This window comes from Protopterus annectens, chromosome 5.part0 (genome assembly GCF_019279795.1).
Source record: "Protopterus annectens isolate FY-2018-M chromosome 5.part0, PAN1.0, whole genome shotgun sequence".
NCBI classification, from domain to species: domain Eukaryota; kingdom Metazoa; phylum Chordata; order Ceratodontiformes; family Protopteridae; genus Protopterus; species Protopterus annectens.
This window is the reverse complement of record NC_056735.1, coordinates 1,686,608,847-1,686,635,558: the sequence shown is the minus strand read 5'-3', so window position 1 is coordinate 1,686,635,558 and position 26,712 is coordinate 1,686,608,847. Positions and strand designations below refer to the sequence as shown.

General features: G+C 39.4%; 1 protein-coding gene across 4 annotated transcripts in view; it reads left to right on the top strand.

The window, feature by feature from the left end:
- Window positions 1-23,879, top strand: part of TRIM13 (tripartite motif containing 13) — a 196,396-nt gene extending 172,517 nt beyond the window's left edge. For all 4 annotated transcript variants that reach the window (XM_044071476.1, XM_044071477.1, XM_044071475.1 and 1 more), the window contains one exon: window positions 22,556-23,879. In XM_044071476.1, coding sequence (XP_043927411.1) covers window positions 22,562-23,797 — 1,236 coding nt within the window. In that variant the 5' untranslated portion in view covers window positions 22,556-22,561 and the 3' untranslated portion in view covers window positions 23,798-23,879. The remainder of the gene's footprint in view (window positions 1-22,555) is intronic.
- Window positions 23,880-26,712: the final 2,833 nt, after the last annotated feature.

The following is a 26,712-nucleotide window of genomic DNA, read 5'->3' as shown; positions in this document are numbered from 1 at the left end:
CTGACAATTAGCTAAGGCTGCTGTGGTATTACTGTAAGATATTGACTGCCTTATACAAACTTGTCTCCATGGTGATGGCACTACTGTGACTAAGCTAGCATAGTGTGATCATTCTTTGGTAGTGCAACAGGATTGTTTTTTGTTTGTTTGTTTTTCTGATTCATGTAGTAGATTGACAACTTGGAATTTAATTTTCTTACTGAAAAAAAAAATCTTTGTAGTGCTGGTCTGCCCCCACTTAGGTAACATAACTGTGCTGTTATATTGAGTTTGACAGTTTCAAAACATTGCCCTATATAAGGTCATAATGGAGGGAATGAATTTTAAGGCTTTTAGGAGGCATGTTTGGATGTTTACTGTCTTAAGACTAATGAAAACCAATATACTCCATCTTCTTTTACTTCATTGTTGTATCAAGAAACAGTACTCGCCAAGCTGTACTCCTAAATTTAAGCCTGTTAGACGATGTAAAAAGGGCATATGCTTTTGTTAGTACACACTGTTTTGCCTTTGTTGCCGTAAAGGTGCTGCCACATGCCAGTGGTTTAGCAGCCATGTTCAAGATCTCTTTGTGGTGAAGGACTAAACGAATATCCCTTTACAGAACTAAGTTAGATTGCTGTCAGCTTTATTACTGAACTAAAAATGGTACCACTGATCTAGGTGACATTTAACTTCAAGACTGAATGTAGCAGAACTTTCCAAGGTAGAAGTATATATATTCAAGTCTTTTTGCAGTCTGTGCATTAGTTTTTTGATGTCAGGGAAAGGTTGCAAACTGTTGTTAACAGTATTCAGATGAGAAGTCTCTTGCATGGATTTCATATGGAAATGATATAAACCATGAGAACTGGGGCTGAAAGTCCTTGGGGGCCAGTAATTGGCAGCCCATACTTGTAATAAAAATACCTGCTGAAAGGGTAATGATGCTGGCTGCAGTACAAATAAGCTTTAGATACATTGGTCCCTTATGGTCAGTCTGAGGTTATGCATGCACATTTTACCTTTTTAATGTAGCTGTGTTGTTCTACCACAGCACTGAAATGTGAGAGAGATTAAGTTAGAAATTTTTACCCGGATTTGCGGGATCTCAGTTGCATATGTAGTCAGTTGAATCACAAATGAAACAAGTCACCTTTGAGGTTGGATACATCTGTGAAACTGATTTCACATCAGTAAAATGGGAAAAAGTGAACTGAGTTTGAACTTGATCTTACAACAGCAGTCTTTTCAGTGTTAGACTGGTTTGCCTAAGTTGACAGAAGAAAAAAATAATTTGTATTTTCTAACAAGTAATAATTAGTATTTTCTGTAAAAAAAAAAAAAAAAAGGTAATCAAACTCGAGCTTTCTTTAATATTGCTCTGACCTTTGTCCATTTTATGGTTGTTTTCAAGTTTTAAATAAGACATACATTTTTACTTTGAAAGATCTTTTCCAAAGTAAAAGTAGTATACGTGGATCCATTCTTGCCTCCTAAAAATTATGGTTTTGCATCATAGCTCTAGATAGAATTGATAACCAGCATGGTTGGTGACACCCAGCTCTGTGCAGCAGTAACTTACACATACACACACATGCTGTATGCACACTGCACTTAGACTTTTAAGTTTACACTTTTAAGTTTACACCTTTTGAAACATCAGTCGTGAGCTTGTCATTAACCCCTGCTTCCCTCATCCCAAAGAATTATGCTGTGCAGTTAATGGGACCTTCTTCCAGAAGGCTTTTAGAAAACCACAGGTTTTCATTAGTGCTTTAGAGATCTGAAGGTTTTCCAATTCCACCTCGTCTGATCACTTGAGAAAGCCCATTAACTAGCAGCTCGTTTAATTAACTCTTTCCTCAAACTGTATTTTTAAGTAAGGAAGCTCTGTAACTAAAGCTTTATGAATATGGTCAGCACTTGTGCAGCTGTAGTGTAAACTGTGATGCTTGTGACAATTAGTTTCCTCTATCTTCTTAGATATGTCCCAATTTTCCCACCGTAGACTCCTCATTGAGCTCTCATCCCTAAACTTAAACCATACAACTCTCTCATGGTTTCACAACTACCTATATTACTGACAGCAAGCGGTCAAATGGCAAGGGGATCTATTTTTCCTGTTACCCATCACAATAGACATCCCATGAGGTTCAATTCTAGGGCCACTCCTCTTCACAATCTTCACCAACAAGCTCTATACCTCCACTAATCTGGCCAGTATCATTCAATATGCAGATGACTCCATGCTCATCTGTGCTGCTCCCTCCCTTCCACAACTAATAACCCAACAATCCTTCTCAGCCATTGAATCTTGTCTCTCCAACTATCAACTTATTCTCAGTCCCAATAAAACTGAATTAATTCTCTTTTCCAGTAACAAATCAGCTGATCTCACATACTCCTTTCTCATGTATTCAACAAATAATACCAAAATTGAACTGGTTACTCACTCTAAACTACTTGACGTCACCATTGATAATAGCTTGAGATCTGATAAACACTTAGCACTATTCATTAAAAAGACCCATATAAAACTCTGCTCCCTCTTTAGAATCAAACCATACCTCGCCAGCTCCACCAGACAGACTATTGGCAGGACCCACCTACGATCAACCCTACTGTACGAATTGCCCATCTTCACCAGTATTAAGAAAAGGGTCATAGCTAAGCTTGAAGCCTGCTGTAACAAAGTTGCCAGATTTTCCACAAACGCACTGCACCATACAGATCTCACCACTGTGTTGCACTTCACAAACTAAACTGGCTTAGAACTACCCAACTTTCTGTCCTTCAATCAATTCATGATCGACCATACCTTAATATAATAACCTGACAAGTGCCCAGCTCTTTATAACCTTTAAGAACCCTACTTTAATAAAAGAGCCCTAAGATCTTCCAACAAATTCCTATTAAAAGTCACAAAATCTAATGCAGTTTTGGGGATTCTGTTTACTCCAAACATACATCCAGGGACTGGAATACCATCCCTTAATATATCCGTATATACCAACATACAATCCAAGTTTAAACAACTTATCAAGGTACACTTAACTGAGAACTGTCTGCTCATGCACAGCCCCAGGCTGATAGTACCATCAGTTCTGTTAACCCCTTCCCTTATCTCATACTCTCACTTCTCTGTAAACCCATGTCTTCTCTGTTAAGCTACCTCACTTATTATTTCAGTAACCCCTCCAAAAATTACCCTTATTTCTCCCATCCAGCTTCTGTCTTGTACTCATTGTAGAAATGCCTAGACACTAATATGTATGTTGTGTGTAATTGTGTTCTGTAATTCTATAGGCATAAATGTTTACTTTGTAACTAATGAGTAACTAATATGTAAAAATGTGTGCTTGATCTGAAGTAGTTGATTTCATTTGGTCTTCAACCTGTGGGAATTACAGATCTGTATTGGATCCGAGCTGGCAGATATTACTAGCATCAGCTCTGAGCTCCGGACTTCTCCCCTTACCCATAATACACCTCCACTGCCTTCCATCCCCAGATCTCGTTTGCCACAATTTGTTATACATCGTGTCTTCAGAGCTCCAGCTAGCAGTGTTTTTTTTCTCTACTGTAAGTTAAATTTTCTGTTTCTTTCAGCCGATCTAGGTTAGTTTAGGTACTCCTTCTCCCCTCCCATCGCTTTGGCGTCGAGTGTAGGTTTATTTAGATAGAGTAATTTGTCTGTGGTGCCCCTCCCCCTTTAGTATTGTCTATAAACTAGTGTGGTGAGTGGGTGTGTGTCTGTTAGAGTAAAGAAAGTTTTTGCCTGTCCTTTTTTAAGGTTTTCTTTCTTTATCATAGGATGGCTGAAAAGCTTGTCTTCAAGCGCTGCACAGAGTGTGGCCATAAGCTCTCTCCAGCAGATGGCCACACTCTGTGTGTGTGTTGTGCTTAGGTGTGACCCACCTTAGTGTGGATTGCTCCATTTGTGCAGGGTTCAACCCCCGATCTTTAAAAGATAGGAAGGCCAAGTTGGCCCTCAAAGGTCTTCTTCCTGCTACTGATCCTCCTTCCTCGTCTTCGGCTTCAGTCACAGTGACTGCTATGACTGCCTCTCCCGCTTCTCTTCCTCTGGCCTCCCCTCCCTCCCAGGCTGGGACTCCAATTCCTGCATTTAAACCTGTGGTAGTGGAGCAGAGGAGAGGTAGAGAACAGGAGAGAGAGTCGAAGACAAAGGAAAAAAGGAGGAGGGCCCCGGACTTTGTTTTTCTGAGCAAGTCAGCACGGATCCATGACTCCCCTCGGCTCCAGTCTCAGAGGTTCTCCCGAAGCTGGAGGATGCACGTTCAGTCTCCTAGGCCTCAGTTCCACGACCCGCCTGGTCAGAGTCCGTGGCCTCATCATGGTTGACCCACTCCTTATCGGATATGGATCTGGATAAGATGATGAGGTGCTTTATCCATACACAGTTCCAGATAGGGGTCTTGCCAGCAGGGGGGAGCTCGCTTCCCTTTCTTCAACCCATTTCACTTTCCCCAATCCGACCTTCAGCTTCGGAGCACTCTTATCCGAGGTTGGCCTTGGTCAGGGGGTTAGTGCCAATGGTACTTGTTTCCTTGACGCTGACAGCTGCCTGGAGCATCTTGGATCCGACCAGTTAGGATCCGAGCCACTCTCGGAGCCAGAGCTTGGGTGTCGGATCCAAGGGAGTGGAACCTTTTCCATCGGCTCTGACATCATGGAGATACTGTGCCTGCGGGGAGGTTGATCTGCCCCCAAGCCCACTTCTGATGAGTCTGTGTTCCTGGAGGCTTTTAGCATGGGCCCATATACTTCTTGGGTGCTCCCTCCCTCGGATCCTTTAGTGTATTTGATCACCTTGTGGGCATGGAAGGAACCAGACACCGTGGGCCCTATCCCTAAGTGACACAATAAAATTTTAAGTCCCCCCATTGACAGGCCATCCTGTGGACACCATGGTGGTAGCAGCAGCCACTAAGAGGGAACTATCTTAGGAAAGTTCCTCGGTCCACCCTCCGGACTCTGGGAGTCACGGATGATGGACCACCTAGGGAAGTGGGTGTTTGCTTCAGCTACCTTTTCAGTCAGGGAGCTGAATTACTTGGCCCATGTCACTAGACTCCAGTGCAACCTGGTAAAGGAGCTGGAGGAGTCTCCACCCAAGTCCGTGTCGCAGGAGGACAAGGCTTCATTCTCCACGAAAATGGCCACTCTAAAAGCGGTATCAAGTACGTCCATGTGACTCCTCTCCCATGCTACAGAAGGAGCGGCTAGGGGGGCTGGGTGTGGCATGTCCATGAGGCGTAACGCCTGACTCAGGTTGTGTCAGTTTACCAAACCCTTTAAGGCGTCTTTTGCCAATGCCCCTTATGATGTCTCGACACTTTTCGGTAAGACCTTCAAGGAGACACTAGTCCAGAGTGAGAAAGACGGGAAGACACTGTCTGCCATCAGAATCCGCTTCTCTAACCCTCAAAGGTCTTTTTCCCAGAACCAGAGAGGGCAAAAGAAGATGTGTTTCCAGAAATCTCAGTATTCCTGGGACACTCAGGGCTCTTCTTCCCCTAGAGGCAGAAGGGGACAGAATGGACGCCGGCCCAGAGGCAGAGGGGGTCCACGAAACTTCGGGGTCTCGGAAATCATTCTTGGACAGACCTGGGCAGCAACCCTGAGGAGTTGTCCAGCTGCTCTACTCTGGAGGCAGTTGGGGACTATTGTCCTTGCACCCAGCGGCATAAGAGTCCATAACAATGGACCGCTGGGTGCTTCAAATCATATCCAGAGTATATTCTATCCCCTTCGTGGGTCACCCCATATCTCCTATACACCTCCCGGACGTTCCACCCACGCAAAGGGAGGCAGCAGCACAGGAAATTTCCAAGGTGCTAGGAAAATGAGCCATTGAAACCATCCCCCCAGATTAGTCCAGATCGGGCTTCTACTCCAGGTTCTTTTTGGTGCCAAAGGAAACGGGGGACTTAAGGCCCATTCTGGACCTCTCTACCCTGAACCTGTGAGTTGCCAAAGAGAAGTTCCAGATGTTCACACTACAGTCCATCATGCCATACTTGCAAGAGAGCGACTGAATGTGCTTGTTAGACCTGCAGGATGCTTACTATCACATAAAGATGCACAGCAGCTCCAGGAGGTTCCTCCACTTCTGGCTAGGGGGCCAATCCTTATCAATTTTGAGCCCCTACCCTTTGGTCTCACCACAGCCCCCAGGGTGTTTACCAAAGTGATGGCGGTTGTAGCGGCTCACCTGAGGCTTCAGGGGATTCAGGTCTATCCGTACCTGGACAATTGGCTCCTCACTGCTCCCACCAGGCATCTGTTTTCCCAAACCAAGGATCACTTTGACACTTGCCTTGAGTTTGGGTATCACAATCACACCCAAATCTCTCCTAAATCCTGTACAGATAAAAGATTACATTGGTGCCAGGATAGACGCACTTCAGTGCAAAGAATTCCTGACTTTGGAGAGAGTTCAAGATCTCAATATGCATGTCTCCCTGATCTACCGTTCTCACCTCCTGACGGCGGAATCGGTGTTAAGGGCCGTAGGCTGGATGGCGGTGACCATAATTCTTCTGTGTGCTCGGCTACACATGTGAATTTTCAGTGGACTCTAGCGGTTCAGTGGTCCCTGTTGGAACTACCATTAACTCATCCTATCCACCTAAGTCGAGTGTGTTGGTCGTCTCTCAAATGTTGGATGAGCTCTCCGGACATTTTGGAGGGATGACCCTTTGTTCTAGCCCTGGCCCAAACCACAGTGACCACGGATGCCTCCCAACTCGGGTGGGGAGGCATTGTTCGGGCAGGACAGTCCAAGGCCTGTGGTCCCCCATAGAGACCAGCTTGCATATCAGTGTCCTAGAGATGAGGGCGGTCCTTCTAGCGTTGCAGGCCCTTCATGCCTTTCTTTGTCTGGGAACGATTGCCATTTAGTCAGACAACATGTCAGTGGTCTGGTATATCAACAAACAGGGAGGGACCAGATTTTACCCCCTTTGTCGTGAGGCCATGAGAGTGTGGGAATGGGCGATCTCCACCGGTCGCTTTCTCATCGTAAGGCACATTCCGGGACGGTCCAGCATTCTAGCGGACAGGCTAAGTCAGACCATTCTGATGCCTTACAAGTGGTCTCTGAATCTGTCAGTAGCAGAACAGATTTTCAGCGAGTGGGGTCAACCTTGCTGTGATCTCTTCGCATCTCCTTCCAACGCAAAGTACAGCAAATTTTTTGCTCTGAACCCCCTGCTGGGGGAGTCCCCCAGAGACGCTCTAGTTCATGCTTGGCCTCCTGGTCTTCTGTATACTTACCAGCCAGTACCTCTCATTCCGAGGTTTCTGCAGAAAGCTTGTCGACTGAGGAGCAATGTGATCCTCATTGTCCCATTCTGGCCTCACCAGGTATGGTTTCCCTTACTTTGGTCTCACCTTCTGACTCCACCTTGGATCCTGGATCCCATTCAGGATTTGATTTCACACCCCTCAGGGGTGCCTCATCTGAGTCTGGACAGCCTGAAGCTCATGGCTTGGCTGCTTCAGTTCCCGTAATCACTAGGACACCCGGACTGTCCTCCTCAGTTAGATCCATTTTGGTAGCTGCTGATAAGTCTTCAACCAGAAAGGTTTATCGCAGCAAGTGGAAACAATTTTCTTTCTGGGCCTCTCCGAGGAGTTTAGACCCCTTCACGGCTCCTATCTCTGCTATTCTTGATTTTTTAGCTGAAGTTCAGTTGGCTGCCATTTCCCATTTTCATGTGGGCGAGAATTCTGCATCCTTGGCATCTTCCAGACTGTGTAAAACCTTTATCAAAAGCACCTTTTTGCTATGCCCCCCGGTCAAAGATCCTGTTCCCCCGTGGGACCTTACTATGGTTCTCCAAGCTCTGGTCGCTCCGCCTTTTGAGCCGGCTGCAACTGCAGATCTAAAATTTCTATCATGGAAAACAGCTTTTCTGGTAGCTATTATCTCTGCTAGAAGGGTTTCAGAATTACAGGCCTTGTCCATCAAACTTCCGTACATGATTTTTCATAAAGACAAAGTTTCCCTTCAAACCAATCCATCCTTTCTTCCAAAGGTGACATCTCCAGTCAATATCAATCAGACTATAAATTTGCCTGTGTTCTTTCCCAGTTTTACGAACAAGATGGAATACAAGCTACACATGTTGGATGTTCATAGACAGTTGCATTTCTACTTACACAGGACAAAAAATTTATGTAAATCTGATCAATTGTTTGTTTCCTTCTATAGACCCTTTTTGGGGAACCTATTTCCAAGGTCACTATAGCTAGATGGATTTTAGTCATGCATCTTGCAGGTCTATAAGGACAAAGGCATGTTTCCTCCAGGTCAGGTAAAAGCTTATCCCACTAGGTCCATGACTATGTCTGTGGCTTTTTGGTCTAGAGTGTCTTTGGATGACATTTGCTGTGCAGCTACTTGGTCCTCATCTCATACATTTATTTCTCATTACAAATTGGATTTGACTTCCAGAAGGAGAACATCCTTTGGCTCCACAGTGCTTCGTAATATCCTTCCATGAGGGCCTCCCAGGAGTTTAGTAGCTGGGGACTCTGTCCCACAGGTTGACTACTTCAGATAAAGAAGTTCTGTACTCACCATAACTTTCCATCTGAGTAGTTGTACTTCATTTGTTTTCAACCGTCCCTCCCTCCTTCCCCCAGACCTTGGCACATGATCGGCCTACGGGCTGCAGAATAGGTCACAAGGATGTTATCAGGTCGGGTTCTATGTATAAGTTCAGCAAACGCGATCTGGGGATGGAAGGCAGCTGAGGTGTATTATGGGTAAGGGGAGGAGTCTGGAGTTCGGAGTTGTTGCTAGTAATATTTGCCGGCTTTGATCCAATACGGATCCGTATTCCCACAGGTTGAAGACAAATGAAGTACAACTACTCAGATGGAACGTTATGGTGAGTTCATAACTTCTTTTTAATTGTATTTTGGAGATTTTCTCCCCAGGCCTCCACTGGAAATGGACTAACTAGGCAATCGGACCTCCCTGGTAAACAAATGTCAAATAAATAAATAAAATGTTCTTATGCCAGACAGCTGCAACTTATGCAGGATCAGTGCTGTGGTATTTTTGAGACTGTTTAAGTTGCAGTAACCTGTGGGGTGAAAGTGCCTGCTGTTGTTTGCAGGAATTGGGAAAGTTTCATCCCTTTAACTGCTACCTTTTTTGGTAAGACTCATAAACTGTTGACCAAGCTCACTGTATATTTGTCCAACTTTAACCTTCCCACTCTCCAACGGCAGTGATTCAGAAAGCTGCACAGGACGTCATTGCTCTAAGTATTCACAAAGCAGCGAACTGTGACTTCTAGGGTGTGTGTCTGTGTGTCCCAGTGAAAACATTCAGTGTAGTTGCTTTTCCAGTATCCTTGTTAGGATGTGTCTGACTGCTTGGTTTGTACTTCCTCTGGAATTCTTCAGGTTTAAACTACTGAACGTTGTTCCAGGACTACTACTGTCAATCTAAGTATTCCTCAACATTCTGTATGAACGCCCTACTATTGTCAGCCTTCCTAAGTACTCGGCTGGATATCTACATAAAGGATGTGCCGTTTCTTTACTAATCTTTACAGGTCAACAGGTCAGCCAAACTGCTTTTCCATTGAAAGGTGTCTTAGGGTAGCAATTGCATTCACTTAAACTGGTTTTCTTCCTGTATTATTTAGGTCATAAGACCAAAAGACTTGATGGCTGGGTTGTCTCATTCAGCTAAATTGCCATAGCCATCTTTGCCAGTTTTTCAGCAGGCAGCTTCAAATATTCAGGCTTCATCTTGCATTCTTCTAATCTGTAGATAGTATCTGCATGCTTACCTCTCAACCTGTTAGCACAGTAAATTTAGACAATCCCGAAAGTAATGGGGGACAAAGGCCCAGAAATAGGGACAAATTTTAAATATTGTTCTTTATAAACTTAGAAAGTTGTTAGAACAAAAGGATTTGGGTTAGTGTGCATTTTTCTGAGGGGTATGAAGTCTGAAACTCAAATGTATATCATTATTTAGTGACTTCAATCCTCAGGGACTTGCTAGCAAACCACAAATTTGAGGCAAAAATGTGGACAGTTGAGAGGTATGCCTGCATAGTCTGGGAAACCAATGAAGAGTCTTGAGTTGTACAGAGTGAGAGAGATGAGAGAGAGAGGTAAGTTAGATAGTGTTTTTCCTCAGCTTTAGTTCTGTACTGTATTCTCAGCTGTCTCCATTATTTTTCTGGTCTTTTAGCAGGGCAAGCTGTTAAATATCTGGAATTGTTTGTTCTCATTCCTTCGGCTGAGTGACTGTTGAGGACATGATTGTCATCAGATCTGGAATTTTTAGTTATACTCCTTTCATTTTCCAAGATTTTATTCTCCATAGCACAAAAACTATGGTTCAAGTTTCTCATAACTGAGCTTACAAAGTGCACAACAAAGTGGAATAGCTAACTTCAAACTGCCTCTAGTACTTACGTTTAATATTTTCTGTATACCATCATTACAAAACTGAATGCAGTATGCAGTACAAATCTTAATTCTGTCTTTAGGTGTTCGTGTAATCCAGGTTCTTTTAGTTATAAGCATGTTAATCTTTTGATCTGTACTCGCCTGTTTTCGTCATCCTAGTTTCTTTACACTTCCCATTGCTTATTCCTTTTCTCCATCTCTGCCGTGTCTCATTCCTACTTCACTTTTCTGAATTGCTGCTTTTGTCCCCTTTTATTGTAACTTCAGCCATTGTATTAACTTTACATTTCTACCTAACACAGTTATGATAGTTGTTCCTGGTTTTATGCAGTGTGTTTCTACCAATGTAGTGCCACTGTAATGCGTTTATCTCAAAGTTTATTCCTACATTTTATGAACTTCCAGTTGAATCCTCCAGTGAACTGAAATGCTTGTGCATGAGCCTTAAATGCTTGCAAGTGCATGAGCCTTAAATGCTTGAAAATGAGCCTCTGTGATAAGGTGATGTTATATTGTGAGACAAACTTGTAAGTCGAAGCGGAAAATAGTAGCTTAGCAAGGTGAATTTAAATATTTGTTTTTACAAACATTTAGTGGAAATACAAGTGCAGATCTAGCAGGTGGGGCATCTCTGCAAGTTAGAGGAGACAGTAGAATGTTTGGGTAAGCCTTTGAAATTATTATTTGATTTCCATTCATGTGTATGACAGTAGACTATGAGCAAAAATAACAATTTTAATTTTGTACTTTGTGTTGCATTCCTCAGTGTGGCAAAATGATCTGTATGCAAACAATGTTCCAATAGCCTCCAATATCTATAGATGACTGCAGGTTAGAGTCGTAAGTACAAAATTTGAAAGAGAAGAGGTATTGTCATACCCATTTTATAGAACTGCAGTAACAAAAATGGAAGTATATTTAATGGTTTCTCAGATGTGGAAAATGTGGCAAAGCAACAAGGCAGTCTGGCAAAGTACTGGGATGACTATGATAAGGCATCACCATAATAAAATTAGAAGTAGTTGTTTGTCTTCATAAACCGTAAGACTATCCCTTCAAATGCATAGTATTGAAGTGGCAACAAAATAGCCCATAGCTTTCACCAGAAAGAGAAACTAGAAGAGCTTAACAAGTACACTCACAGAGTAAGGACGTAGATGGGATGTGGCAGAAACCTTTAATTACTTCAGAACAACCTGTGCAGTCTGAGTGGGCATTGCCCTTACAAGAAATATGAGAACAACATGATGCAATGTGGGTGACGCAGAGGAAAGATAAGTATTTTATGCCTCCCCCCAACAGGACATTTGGATTTTTGGAGCAGCATTCCTGTAACATTTTGTTTGGTTAAAAATAGACAAAATATGCCAGAGACAGTCACAGTACTATTCTTATGAAGGGGGGTGTGTTGAGGGATATGTTGTTGGCTGTGCAGCATCTGCATCATTCCTGCTAAGCAAGGTGCCAGACTACATGGGCCTAGTTGCCCTTCCTTATTGTCTAAAATCTGTTTTTGTGCTGGCAGCAATGCACAGACCTGACTGCCAGATGATGTGGATAGGTTAGTGACCTGTATGCTGGGGGAGAGAACACAGAAGGGAGGTGTTCATCCTGCTGCAGGGTCGGCAACTGCTGGATTGAAGGGTGTGGTATGCAGCATGTGGGCCGAGGATGTGGGCAAGACTTTGCTAAGCCAACTTCATATGATAGCTTTCATCAAGTATGTATGGAGCCTGCACACAGACATAGATAGAATAAGTAGGTCCTAGAGACAAAGATGGCTGCCGTTCTATAAGCACTGCAGTACTTCAGCTCTTCAAATACCTGAGAAAAAAATCAACCCTGTGGAGTTATACTTAGAGTAAACAAACTAATTGGCAGTTATTACTAATTGACTAGAAGTCACTTTTGGTTCTGAGAAAGAAAAATCGGAAAAAAATACTTGGTAATAGCAGGATTGGATCTGATTGTCAGGTAGACTCTGAACAGAGCACTGAACAAAGGACTGTCTTATTTCACTTTTGTAACTTTTCCTTGGGAAAGAAATCTTCGTGCAGAATTTCGAAATGTCAAAGTTGGACAAAAATATGGAAACTACAACGTCCAAAACCAAGCTATCAGCTTTGCAATCACCGGAGAAAGAATCTTTATTCAAGAGGCAGAAAACTATCAAACAGCAAGAGACTGCAAAAACAGGGGCATCAACAAAATCTGATCAACAGGTCACAATGGAAGAAATCAAATCAGCATTGCTACCTATACAGGATGCCTTAAAAGAGCTAACATCTCAAATGCTTTCATTTAGTGACACATGTAATCGGATTCTCGAAAGAATGGAGAAAGCAGAAACAAGAATAGCTACCAATGAAGACAACATATTAATGCTCACTAAAAGAACAGAGACACATGGAACAGACATTCAAACGATGCAAAATAAAATTCTGGACTTGGAAGCAAGATCCAGACGTAACAATATAATCATCAGAGGGATCCCAGAATCTATTCAATATAATGACCTGATCACTTCTATTACACAAATATTCGAAATACTGCTCAAGGACTCTGAGGATGTTAAGCAGATGGTCATAGAAAGGGCGCATAGAGCATACAGAGAATCTCAAGCTTCAAATATACCCAGACCTGTTTATGTTAAAATATTGAACTACCAAGATGTGAGTAAAGTACTGTTAACTATTAAAAATCTGGTGGATCATTAATGTGGCAAAATAACAAAATTTCCATAGTACAGGATTTACCAACGCAAATAAGGCAATCTAGACAAATGCTGACTCCATATTGTAAGTTTCTGATTGACAAAAATATCAGATTTCAAATGAAATATCCCAATAACTTAATTTTTACTGTGGATGGCATTAAATACTGTGTAAGCACAAGGAAAGAAGCAAGACCTACTTTTTTGAAGATTTTTAAGGCTCTCCCATCTTCAGAAATGTGAACAGTCCATTTTGGCTTTCTGCAGTATCAGGGAAATGGGATTCTTCATTTACAACGATCCGAGGCTTTAAAATCCTTTGTCTGTTCTGTTTCTTGTAGCAGGCCTGGAGTTTCATCTTCTTATCTTCTTATCTCGTAGTTCCAGTTTCAACGCGAAGTTCCTATGAAGTTTTATGGCTGTAGCGAGCGTTTCTGATCCACGAGGCAACAGGAAATGCATTGGAGGAAGCAGAGGGACCGTTTTTAGCGTGGTGCAGCCAGGAGGTCCATTCGCGAATTGGGTCCCTCATCGCAAGCGCGAAGGAAAGGATTTAAACTGTTTTTACAGTTTATATAGCTGAGAAGAAAGAGGAACTGCTGGCAAGGCATAACGAAACCTGTTTGGACTTATTTTGAAGGAAAAGGACTGTAAGATAGTGTGTGAAGTCAGAGTGATGCAGGTAAACGCTGTGGAAATGTATTGTGTATTAGAAAAGGAGATGGTAATGTGTAGTGGCAGAATAAGGTACTGTAGTTTTTTTTTTTATATTTGTTTTCTCTTTTTTTCCCTATATTTCCCTTTTTTTTTTACTCCTTTCCTTTGTTCCTGTAGATAGGTTGTATTATTTCTAACTGATAAATGATACAAAAATGGTTAGTTTAACAGATTTAAACAATGTGCATATAATAATAAATTAACATAAAAGAATTTATTTTTATATGTGTAATTTAAGGCATTTTTTCTTATTTCATCTCCTTTTGCTGTGCTCCCTTCATGCTTTTCTTTTGTGTGTTTTTTTTTTATTTTAACCCTTTGGTTCCTCTCTTATCTATATATGATTACTACAAATGAAAGTGCCATTGTAGTTTTATTTTTAACTGCATTGATTTTCAATATTATATGTTAGTAGGTAAGTTGTAGGGGAAGAACAAAGCAGATTAAAGTAGTTAGATCATTTTATTCAGTAGATGCAGGGTGTTGGGAAATGTTAAATAACCGTCTGCTTTCTATGTCAACTAATATTTAATACTGTATAGAACAACAAATTAGAATGGTATATGCTATTGCTGAATATAAAGCTGAAGTGAATCGAAGTACATTAGAATCTCAGGGTACAATTAGTTTATTTGTATACCTATAAATATGTACAGAGCTGTAGTTACTCATAAGTAGTGTTTAGTAGGGAATGTCAGAATTAGGCTTTGTAGACGTAGAAGTAGTTGTTGTAGGTTTTTTGCATGGGGTTTTATTGTTATATAATAGAATTAGTAGGTTAGTTACTCCGATGGTTTCCAGTAATGTGAAAAACCTATGTTCATCCTGGTCCAGAGGAATAGTGGGTAGGCACTGGGTAGGGATGGGATGGCAGTTTTGCTTCCATACATTTGATGATATGCCAACTTATGTTATTCTAAGGTTGTTCAAAGAGATTAGACATCGATTTACATTTCTAATGAACGTTAAATGTGGATAATAGAATCTTGGAATGTCAAAGGACTCCAGAACATGAAAAAAAAAGCTGTTTTTTCATTTGTTTTTCAAATCATCAGCATGTTGTATTTTATTACAAGAAACGCATATGACTAATGACCAGTGGGAGTCGGTGAAGGATAAGAAATGGGTTAGGAAGATTGTGACGGCGGAAGGAACAACAAATAGTGCAGGGGTGGCAATTTTAATTAAGAATCACTTTCAGGGAGATATTATGGATGTGAAAATGGATCAGGAGGGTAGATGGTGTTTGGTCCTTCTCACATCCAAATGTTATGATAAACCTATAGTACTAATATGTGTATATGCCCCTAATGTTAATCAGCATCATTTTATAGCTTCAATCTATTCCATTTTACAGTCATATAATAATTGCTATATAGTGTTGGGAGGTGACTGGAACTCTTATCAAGATCCTAAATTAGACAAGTTGGGTGCTTCTCCAGCGTTCAATAAACAGGCAATGGTAGCATTGAAAGAATTGAAAATGGATTTCAAACTCTATGACCCTTTTAAACACATACACTCACAAGGGAAAACAGAGAATTTTACTTTTTACTCAACCTGCCATAAAATGTGGTCGAGAATTGACTTTTTCTTAATTTCAGAGGTGCTGATCTCAGCTGACCCTACTGTTTCTAATCAAGTTAGACAACTCTCAGACCATTCAAAGATAACTTTAACCTTAAACATCAGTAATATGAATACTAAGAGGCTTCGAGGGTATAATTGGTCCTTGAACCCATATTTACTAACCAAGGAGGATATATTAATGGAAGTCAAGGAGATACTTAAACAGTTACTAAACAATATTTCCCAAAATAGACACCCAATAGATATAGAATGGGCTACAGCTAAAACGCAGCTAAGAGGACTATTTATCCAAAAAGCTACATATTATAAAAAATTGCAAAAGAAGACTCAATTGGATTTAGAAACTAAAATTCAATTATTGGACCAAGATTTGATGAGGAATTATAATGAACAGACAGAAACTGAGCTATTAAGATGTCAAAAAGAACTATTTTTACTTCATAATAGAAATCTGTCACTTTATGAACAAAGAAATTTAGTTAAATATGCAAATCATATTCAAACCCCCTCAAAAGCATTAGCTCGTATCATTAACCAGATGAAATCAACATGATTAATTACTGAAATACACTATAACAATACTACATATACTGACAAGGCAGATATCATAAAGACCTTTGAAAAAATTTGTAATCAGATTTACGGTGAGAAGCAGACACTATTCCTAGATAAAGACAGAAAAGAGTTTCTACAGAAAATCACTTTCCCTAATATTGATAAGGAATTTCATAGAGATTTAATCAAACCGATTACAGTTGAGGAGGTGTTCGAGACAATCAAGAAACTAAAGCCTCACAAAGCCCCAGGCCCAGATGGTTTGACCTCGGAATTCTACAAATCTTTTAGTGAGATTCTGAGCAGTGTATTGTCACAGACTTTTAATTATATCCCTCTAAATAGAATTAATGATCCTCATTTTAATGCCTCTAGGACGGTTCTGATATTAAAGGAGAAAGGTGATTCCAAAAATCCTGATAATTACAGACCTATATCACTTTTGAATATGGACATGAAAATCATGACATCCATTCTGGCGAGTAGACTGAAAAAGGTAATAAACCCAATAATATCAGAGGAACAGGCGGGGTTTATGGATGGGAGACAGACCACGGATAATACCTTAACGCTCCATACCTTAATCTCTTATGCGAAATATAAAAACCTGAATTTGTACGCCCTAATTATTGATGCTCAGAAAGCATTTGATAGGGTTAATTTGGTTTATTTATTTGATACATTACCTTATTTTAATATACCGCAGGAGTTTATCTCAACGTTAAGGATACTATATAAAAATGCATACACAAATTTATTTATAAATCACGAATGCTCGAATAGGATAAAAATCAAAAATGGTACCCGACAGGGCTGCCCATTATCTCCCATCTTATTTAATCTTTACTTGGAGCCCTTATTTTTACACCTTAAGCAAAATGTTTTTTATAATTCTCCTGTACTGTATGGAATAAAAGGTAGGATGGCTGCCTTTGCAGATGATTTAAACATATATTGTTCCACACCTGTTTCCGATACTGAAAAAATATTAGCTGCAATAGAAATCTTTGAGAGAATTTCCAACTACAGACTAAATTTTAAAAAATCTAAAATATTCCCATTAAAGACACCCACACCCTTTTCAATGCTACCATTGATAGGACAAGTAATGACGGAAGAAAAGATAAAATATCTGGGGATTATCTTCTCAACTGAAAATAGAGATTTTTTCATAAACAATGTAAAGTCAACTACAGATCAAATAACATTGGATCTTGAAAGATGGAGTAGATTGAAGTTACCAATGATGGCAAGAGCAGCTATCATAAGAATGAATGTTCTTCCTAGAATGTTATATATTTTTAGAGCTGCACAACTCAGAATTACCAAAACATTCTTTAAACAGCTTCATGTAAGATTGGGAAGATTTCTTTGGGAACCTAGGAAGACGAGAATATCATATGAAAAATTGATGGCTCCAGAAAATAAGGGGGGGGGCTGGAATTACCGGATTTCGAAATGTACTATTTAGTGATTCAGGCCAACAGGATTTTAAAGACGTCTTACTTCGATAGGGATAGTAGAAAATGGACACCCAAATGGGTGCTCTTAATGTACAAGCATATAAATGAAGTGGGAGTCAATGCTAAAGCATTACCCTTTTTAAATAATTGAACAATGAGTAAATATAAGTTAATGGAGCACATCAAAAGCTATGTAATGGCAATTCAAACTCTTTTCGCTTCCTTAAATTTACTAAAATATATGATGGTTTTCCAACCGTTTCATAGGAACCCAAATTTAACAATTGGCGGTCAATTGATTGATCTAAAGAAATTCCCTTTAATCATGGAGTTAACTGTACTCGATTTATATCCTTTTCTAGGAGTACCAGTACATGATATTCTAAAAGAAATAGAACTTCCTATTTCCTATTTAACTATAGTAAGACAGTTAAAAGACTTGGTTATAAACTATTTTAATAACTTTGAAATGAAAGAGGAGGATTTAACCATTTCTCGTAATCTATGGGAAGCGCTGTTGCAGGATATAAAATATATAACCGCTGCATATAAATTGATAAAAGAGAGGAAGTATAATAATTATATTCTTTTATCGAGTTACTGGAGAGAGAAATTGATATTGCCAGATGACAATAAGATATTGGAGGCATTTAAGTTAACATTAAAGTCCGTATCCCTTCAGAAATTGGTATTTACGCAGCTGATTATATTTAACAATGCATACTATACTCGTCTCACTTTGCACAAATTTGATGCGAAGAATTCACCCATATGCCCACAATGCTTAGATCAGACAGCGGATTTACTTCACATGTTCTGGAGTTGTAAGTGCATTTATAAATTGTGGAATTCATTAAAGTTGCAGTTACAAAAAATGGGTTACCAAAATTCAACACTCTCTTGGGAGTTTATGATTCTTCATATTCCCCCGGAGAATCTAGATAAATCAAAAATGATAGTAATTATGAATATTTGCCTATTAATGAAATTATATATAGCCACAAATTGGTTGAACCCAGCCCAGACATTGTGGGAAAATTTCAGATTGTTGGCAATAAAACACATCTTAGCGCATAAACTGTTAATTAGTGACCACAAGAAAAATATCAACAATATAAAAATATGGGAGCAAATTTTTAATATTGTTTTGGCTTAGAGGTTACTATCCACTTTTTCTCGGGAACTAGAGTATAGTCTAAATCAACCTTAGATTAGATAGAGAATGTACAGAAAAGACAGATTGTTGGCTTTGATTTGTTAATGTTGAATATTTTATTATTTTCCTTTTGATTGTTAATGCTGTACCTTTGATCAATACATGAGGTTGATATATATGTGAAATTAACCAATGGAAGCATCTTGTATATATTGTATATCATGTGTGAATTTGTAATATGGTTGTGAAAAATAATAAAAAAAATGATTATTGAAAAAAAAAAAGAAATCATAGTAGGATTGGAAAATATTCATAATTTAAGGCAGGAGAGAGCAGCACCATACTTCTCAGCACTAGTTCAGTCTAACCATCAATTTATTGGAAATGTAGCTAATATAGTTAAAATACCCATGTTTTATACCAGTGACGTACATCAGATTAAAGAACTAATTAATAATCACTGGCATATTCTATGGATCATGATATTTTGAATATTGTAGGTGATAAACCCCACTTTTTGTTTAAAAATAAACTTAATCATAGGAGAATATTATGTAACACCTCTAATAAAGGTGGATTAGATGTATACACAGGTACTGCTCCATGTAATAATTGTAGATACTGTGTATATACTGAAACAGGAAACAACTTTATACACCCAGACACTGGCCAAATGTATAAATTTCACGTATCAGCTAATTGTGAAACTGCCCACATAGTATATTTGGCTCAATGCCAACGATGCCAATCTTTCTACATTGGCAAAACAGATAGATCATTTCGCACCAGAATACGTGAACATCTATATGCCATTAGAATTAAACATCTTAATAATGCTTTAGCCAAACATGTAGATAGTGCAGGGAAGGATCACACTTTTCTGTTTAAGGCTATTGATTATAATGCGCCATTAGTGAGGGGAGGTGATACCCGTAATCGCACAGAAAAGAAAGAGGTGAACTGGATTATGAGGCTGAGAGCAGACAAAGGGAAGGGACTTAATGAACGTGCATCCATTAAGCCCATCCTTAAAGCAAGATGCAAAATTGTGAGATAATTCTTATATATTTCATACTACATGAATTATATGTCACACTTAAAACCTAGTTTATATCTGTCCGTTGTTCTTACATCGTATGGATTTGGATACTTTAAGACCTCCCATGTTGGAAATTGGAAGTATATGGACATTCCACAGTCTTCTACTATTATGAATTAATATTTCTGGAATGAACTATTGTGTTATCAACTTATTACTGTGATATACATATAGGCATGTTATGCAAGGTAACACTTGAGCAAATTTTTATATGTAATCCCATTGTGCAGTGTGCAGCTATGTGTTTAGAGGTTTATGACTGAGCTAAGTCATTTAGTCAATATACCTATATTAACCATTCAGCACGCAGCTGAACTATTAGAGTAGATATAGGGTTAAACTTGGGGTCTGAGTTGCTTAGACTCTAAGTTGACTACATGACACTTAGCTGCGTTATAAGAAGATTATACTTTTGCTGCAACCATAGGGTACACATATTAGGGTATGTTGTGGATAAATATTATTCATGCTATTTATGGCACTTTGATTCCGTTTAATTTGTTATGTACACAAAGAGAAGGTTTCATAATCTCCATGTGATATAATTGTAGTTTATACGTGGAAATCTGAGTGCAAACTGTATATCAGCAGGGGTTGTTTATAAGTTGAATATGGATTTATATTTTTGTTGGAGGCAAAGTGGTAGATATCGGGGGCCAATATAGAGGTCTGAGAGGTTGGCTATGGTTCAACTCTACTTCACCAGTGTAGTTATGCACCAATAATGTTTATGGCGCAATTAGGTGCATAGTTGAGGCAAGTCAGACTATTTATAGTATATAACTTATACTTTTATATTTACTTTGGATATGGATAGCTTTTAAGCTCATTTATACTCTCGTAGTTTATGGAAAGTTAAATTAGACCCATGCCCTTAATATAGGTATGGATAGTGTGCATACGAGTGAATATTTAGGAAGTCAGTTTATTATTTATTTTCTGGCAACAATGCAAATTTCATATTACTAGCGCTGATAGAGCATGCATTCAGAACTATCAGTTACGGCGCGTTGTCACCACATAGGTATAATTTTGGTTTAAAATAGTAAGGCAATATTATGGATTAAGATTTTAGTATGCTTCTAATACAGATCCAATATGATTTATTTTGGGAAATTTAAAAATTCATCTGTTCCCATATATGATTAGTTCGAGAATTCGAACATAATGTTTCATGTTTTTAATTTATGTACAATCTAATATTACTGAGCATAGAGTACTGGCAGTGTGATATCACACTCAAGTCCGGTGCGTTTAACCTGGAGGACACTGGATGTGGTTTGCTTATACATACGAAAAATTTCTCAAAAAATGTTTTATATTTTATCCCCATATGTTCTGATTATAGGAGAAAAGTTAGGGTCTGTGAACACACTACTACATTTATTTAGAACATTACGATCCCAGGTCAGGCATTTTAGTTTATACCTATGAGCTCAGATGGAACTTTTATGAAGAAATTATGAGTTCCTCTTAGATGGTTATTTATAACGAATATGATTAGTTGTATCTATATATTTTAAAGTTTTTATATGAAATGGTGTGCTGTTAACAAAAATGCATTTATATATTTGTTATAATCCATTATGTCTTACAAGAAGTTAAAGCATCGCTTATAACTGATAGAAAATATATATATGCACCAAGTAATTCATAACAATGTAGCACCTTTAAGTTTTAATTGGTATGATTAATGAAATACATCACGTGAAAGTGCACTATAAAAGTTTAATTGGTAAAGCATTTGAAAAATAACGGTCTGAAGAAGCATATATTCAATAAACCAGTTTTGTCATCTTAAAAAAAAAAAAAAAAAAAAAAAAGAATAAGTAGGTCCTCACATCTCAAAGCGTGGATATCAGCTCCTGTGGATAATCATAGAGCAAGAAAATGGACACTCCCTCATGGCTGCCTGGATGACAGCTGTATTGTATCATGTGTTGCCCAGTGCTGGGAAAGTAATTGGTAGGGTCACACCATCAGGGCTTGAAGGTCAGCAAGTGCAGAAATAAAGGACTTTGCTTCTTTGTGACAGGTTGCAATTTTTTTTTATTGGGTAAATATGGTAGGCAACTGGTAATTCACAGCATGTGATATGGCTAGCATTACAGTGTAGCATTTTTCATGCAAGACCTTTATTATAACAGGTACAGATAGATATGTGTTCTTCAGAAGTAATCTGAACAATGATTTCCCGCACAAAAATCTGCTGAAGGAGACCCATGAAAGTGACACTCTGCAACTACTGAACCTTTCACTGATGATTAAACAAGTTAGGTGAAAGTGGTGGTACAGTCTCCTAAACAATGTCTCCAGGATTATTTTTTTATGTAGCCCCCCCCCTCCCATTCTTTATAATTTAGGAAAATCACAGCTGTTACTAACATTTAATTTCTCACTGATCATAGTACACCTGTTTAATTAGTAGCAGAAACACCATCAGTTGGAGCATGGGAATAGCAGAAGAAACAGATGCTTTCATGCTCAGAGAAGCATGTTTTACTTTTATTGATGCAGAACACTGCATTTTTGTCCAAAGCTTTAATTATATAACTTCAAGGCTGCTGCACAGCACAGCAGAGCAAGAGCAAAGCACTGACTATAGTGACCTTGTTAGAGAACTCCATAATTTGATCAGTTGAAGTACTGCTTTTCACAAGAAGCATTCTCAGTGAAGCATATTGCTGATTATTGTATTTATTCTATTTTGAATTTGTTAACCATTATAAAAATAGAGCATGGTTGAGTCAATTTGCATTCCATGAATGCTTTAACAGTAAATATGGTCTACCAGTTTGTTTTTTCTCTCCTAGATTTCCATGGAGCTTCTAGAGGAAGATTTGACCTGCCCAATTTGCTGCTGTCTCTTTGAAGATCCTAGAGTACTGCCTTGCTCACACAGTTTCTGCAGGAAATGTTTGGAAAATATCTTAGAAGGAAATACTAGGGGTATGCTTTGGAGGCCCCCTTTCAAGTGCCCCACTTGCAGAAAAGAGGTGTCAGTTGTGAGCATCAGCAGCTTACAAGTTAATTATTCGCTGAGAGGAATTGTAGAGAAATACAATAAAATTAAAATCTCTCCTAAAATGCCTGTATGCGAAGTACATAGTGGACAGCCCCTTAATATGTTTTGCTCCACAGATCTCAGACTGATATGTGGCTGTTGTGCAACAGGAGGAGACCATGCAGTGCATGCATTTTGTAGCATTGAGGATGCATGCAGGAAAGAAAAAGAGGCATTTGAACAGCTTTTCCGGGGGGTTGAAGTCTGGCATCGAGCTGATGTGCTGTCATGCCTGGAAGCCTTGGACACCAACAAGAAGACGGCACTGCAGTTGCTAACAAAACATTCCGAGGCTGTGGCTTCGTACTTTGAAAAGCTGCAGTGCACAGTGGACCAGAAAAAAAATGAAATCCTTTCCGACTTTGAAACTATGAAGCTGATGGTGATGCAGGCATATGATCCAGAGATAAATAAAATGAGTGCAATTCTAGAAGAACAAAGGAAAGCTTTCAGTATTGCAGAGTCATTTAAAGACATGACAGATCCTCTTACTTTTCTGCTACAGATGCAAGAATTTCGAGAAAAATTGAAAGTGATAAAGGAAACACCTTTGCCTTCCTGCACAGTTGGTGATGGCAGTCCATTAATGGAGAAATTTGACCCTAAGCAGTGGGATAGTACGATGCTTAAGGATATAGACAAGCTAACTTTGCCTCAGGAAATCAGTGCTAGCAAGTTTCAATTACCCTACAATAAGTCTGAGTCCTGGCCCTTTCTGATCATCACTTTACTTATAGTAACCGTTGCATTTGTGGTTGCAGCCCTGTTTTCACAGGAGCTGGTACTTGACAATATAGCCTCTTTGAAAACCCATTTATCTGTGGTGAGCATGTTCTACCTACCTGACTCAGAGGTCATATCCAGTTATGCAGCGCAGCATTGGACGGCAGTAGTTGATTATTTCTTTGTGCTTTGCCAGGATGGCCGTGATTACACTGAAGTCCTGCTAAAATATATTGTAGAATGCTTTTACAAATATAAACTAGTGTAGCTTATAGCTGTAACTATTGAAAGCTGTAGACTTGCATGTGGGTATGTGTATTCACTAAATTTGTGGATATTACAAATGTGAAGTTGTGGAATATTCATTGTTTTAGTTTGATTATGTGCAGAAAAAAGTAATCTTTCTTGTTTTGTATTGTATGCTGTCACCTTATATATTGTGTTTTGTTTTTCTCATATTTGACCAAAAAAAGGCTAACATTTTTATTTTTATACTCGGCCAGAAGGTCAGTTGTTACTGCTTTTTTCCCCGTTTTATTGGTCATAAAGAACTGTCGTATTCTTCTTGCCTGCTCTGGTTTTGAAAAGAAAATGTCATTTTGTGTAAGCCTTTCCTTTAATGGTTGTTGAGTTACTGCCACACTACATGTAGTCTGTGGCTTGGAATGTGACCAGGATACTTTCTGTTCCGGTCACTTCAGTATTGCTTTGTGGATGTGATGCACACTGCAGAGGGGACAGAACTGAAAGAAATGCTTACAAGCATGCACATCAACGTAGTCTCAGCTCCCTGTAGTAAGTTTCTGGGCAACTGGCCTGTACATTACAAGGTAGTTTTGGCTTGGAAAAGATTGATTTGATATTTAAAGTACAGTGCATAATTGGTCCATTCTGATGCAAGTTACCAATTAAATTTTTATTCTGTTCTGTGTGCGGGTTTGGCTGCGGGTGCATGTGTATGTGTGAGCAGCACTGCAGAAGGTCTCCAGAAGCTAAAACCAAACCCAGATTCCAGTACCTGCTGTTTTCCCTGCCACATAGTGTTGCTTTTCTTCATCTGGGAGCAATTTTAACTGGTTTGACTTGGCATAAACTCACTATACTGAAGGACATGTACTTTTGAAACAACAGTCGGGTACATGTTTTTTCTTTAAAAGATGCTTTAGCCAAGTTAAGAACATGCAACTGCTTGTCATTTTTTTTTGTTAAGGTCTTCCTAAATTTGTGATTTTTTTGTAAATTTGAAGGCCTACCCCTTTGCTTCTAAGGTATGGCACAGTTTTTTTTTAAGCAAGGAAAAAAATAAGTACTTCATTGTTAATAGTTATAGCACTTACCAGTGAAGACAACTAGGACTCTTGGTAATGTTTAAACCAGGATTACATATTCATCTTTATTGTAGTGTTTTTTTTTTTTTTGTTTTTTTTTTTAAGGCTGAGGCACAGAGATATACACAACTGTTGTCTCCTTCCGTTGTGTTTTTTACTCACCCACTTATCTCAGATGCATGCATTTGCTGTCTTTCTCTTTGTATAATAAAATTATCTGTTGGCATGTAGCATACAAGTTAGGTGAACTAATTCAGATAGCTGTGCTGTTTAGAAAAATAAACAGCACAGAAAACTGAACTATATTTTCATATGACAAGTCATTTGATACTGATAAGCAACAGTGGAGCAAAAGGAAAAAAAAACTAAAATGCTTATTTATCTGTCTTTATCTATGTTTGCAGTGCAAGTCTATAATCAGCACCGACTGCCCTTATCCAAGAGGGACATAGGAGATACCCCCAGGGTAAATTTACGGTCTCCCATCCAGTTGTCCAAGTTACGCTTAAATAGGGCCATTGAGGAGCACTGTTTTACATGAATTGGGAGTTTGTTCCAGAGGAGTGGCAATCTGTGGGAGACGTGTTATGTCTCTCCATCATGCCCTGTTTATGTTGCAGGCTAGGTTAAGATTCCTAGAGCAATGGAATCTTGTCCCATTTGACTTGCAAATGTGCAGCATTTCCATTAGGGCAGGGTCCAAGACTGGTCTGTAGGCCAGGCACAAGTCACCTCTCAGCAGCCTATAAGATACAGAGTACATTGACAGGGCTTTCAGTCTGTCCATGTAGGTCATGTGTTGAAGGTCCTGAATTTTCTTGGTGAGAAACCTTTGAGGTCTTTCCAGCTGTTGCAAAAGTGTGCTGAGAGTACATACAGAAGGGAGCACTACACTGTATTAGTGGTTTGAAAAAGGATGAGTACAGGGGAAATGTAACATTCTTAGCTCCGGATGCAATACCCTTACTTATGAGATGTGCCACGTAGAAGGCCTTCCTTACCACTGTGGAAACATGGTGATTGAAGTTAAGGTTACTGTGAACCTATGTTTCCAAATTTCTCACCACAGTGTTTGAGCTATGGGGGTTACTGTTAATATTGTAATTTGCACGGACGTCTCTTTTGCTGAAAGGGATGATAATGCATTTTTTTGGGGTTAGTTTAAGTCTGTGGCTTTGGCACCAATCATTGGTCTGTGTAAGCCCTTTTTGTAGTATGTCATCATCATTGTGGGACTTGATGATTGCACCCAGTTTGCAGTCATTGGCAAACGTGGTAAGCCACAGGCCATCTATTTTCACCTGGACTTCTGAGAAATAGATTCCAAACAGTAGGGGGCCCAGCACAGATCCTTGTAGTACACCACTGGTAGCTAGTCATCTGGTAGAGGTGGAATCCCCAACTCTGACTGTATGCATTTTGGCGGTGAGCCATTTGGCAATCCATCTAATGATATATGGATTAATTCATAGCTGGGTGAGTTTCTCAGTGATGCCTGAGTGGGGAATTGTGTCAAATGCCTTGGCTAAGTCAAGATAGGCGGTATGTACTATTTTGCCTTCATCCAGGGCTTTGATGACATTTTTGAAGTCCACCAGGTTAAATAAGCATGATCTACCCTTAATGAAGCCATATCAGGTCAAGAGTTTGAAGGTCACCTGTGTCTTTGTTGATAAGGCCCATGATGATTCTCTCCATGGCCTTTGCAGATAAGGCTGGGGCTTATGGGTCTATAGTTCCCAGGGTTGGTTGATGGACCCCCTTGTGCAAGGGAATTACTGTTGCTGTTTTCCACTGTACTGGGACAAAGCCAGTGCTTACTTTGGTTGAAGAGAATGTCAAGTGGTTCCACTGA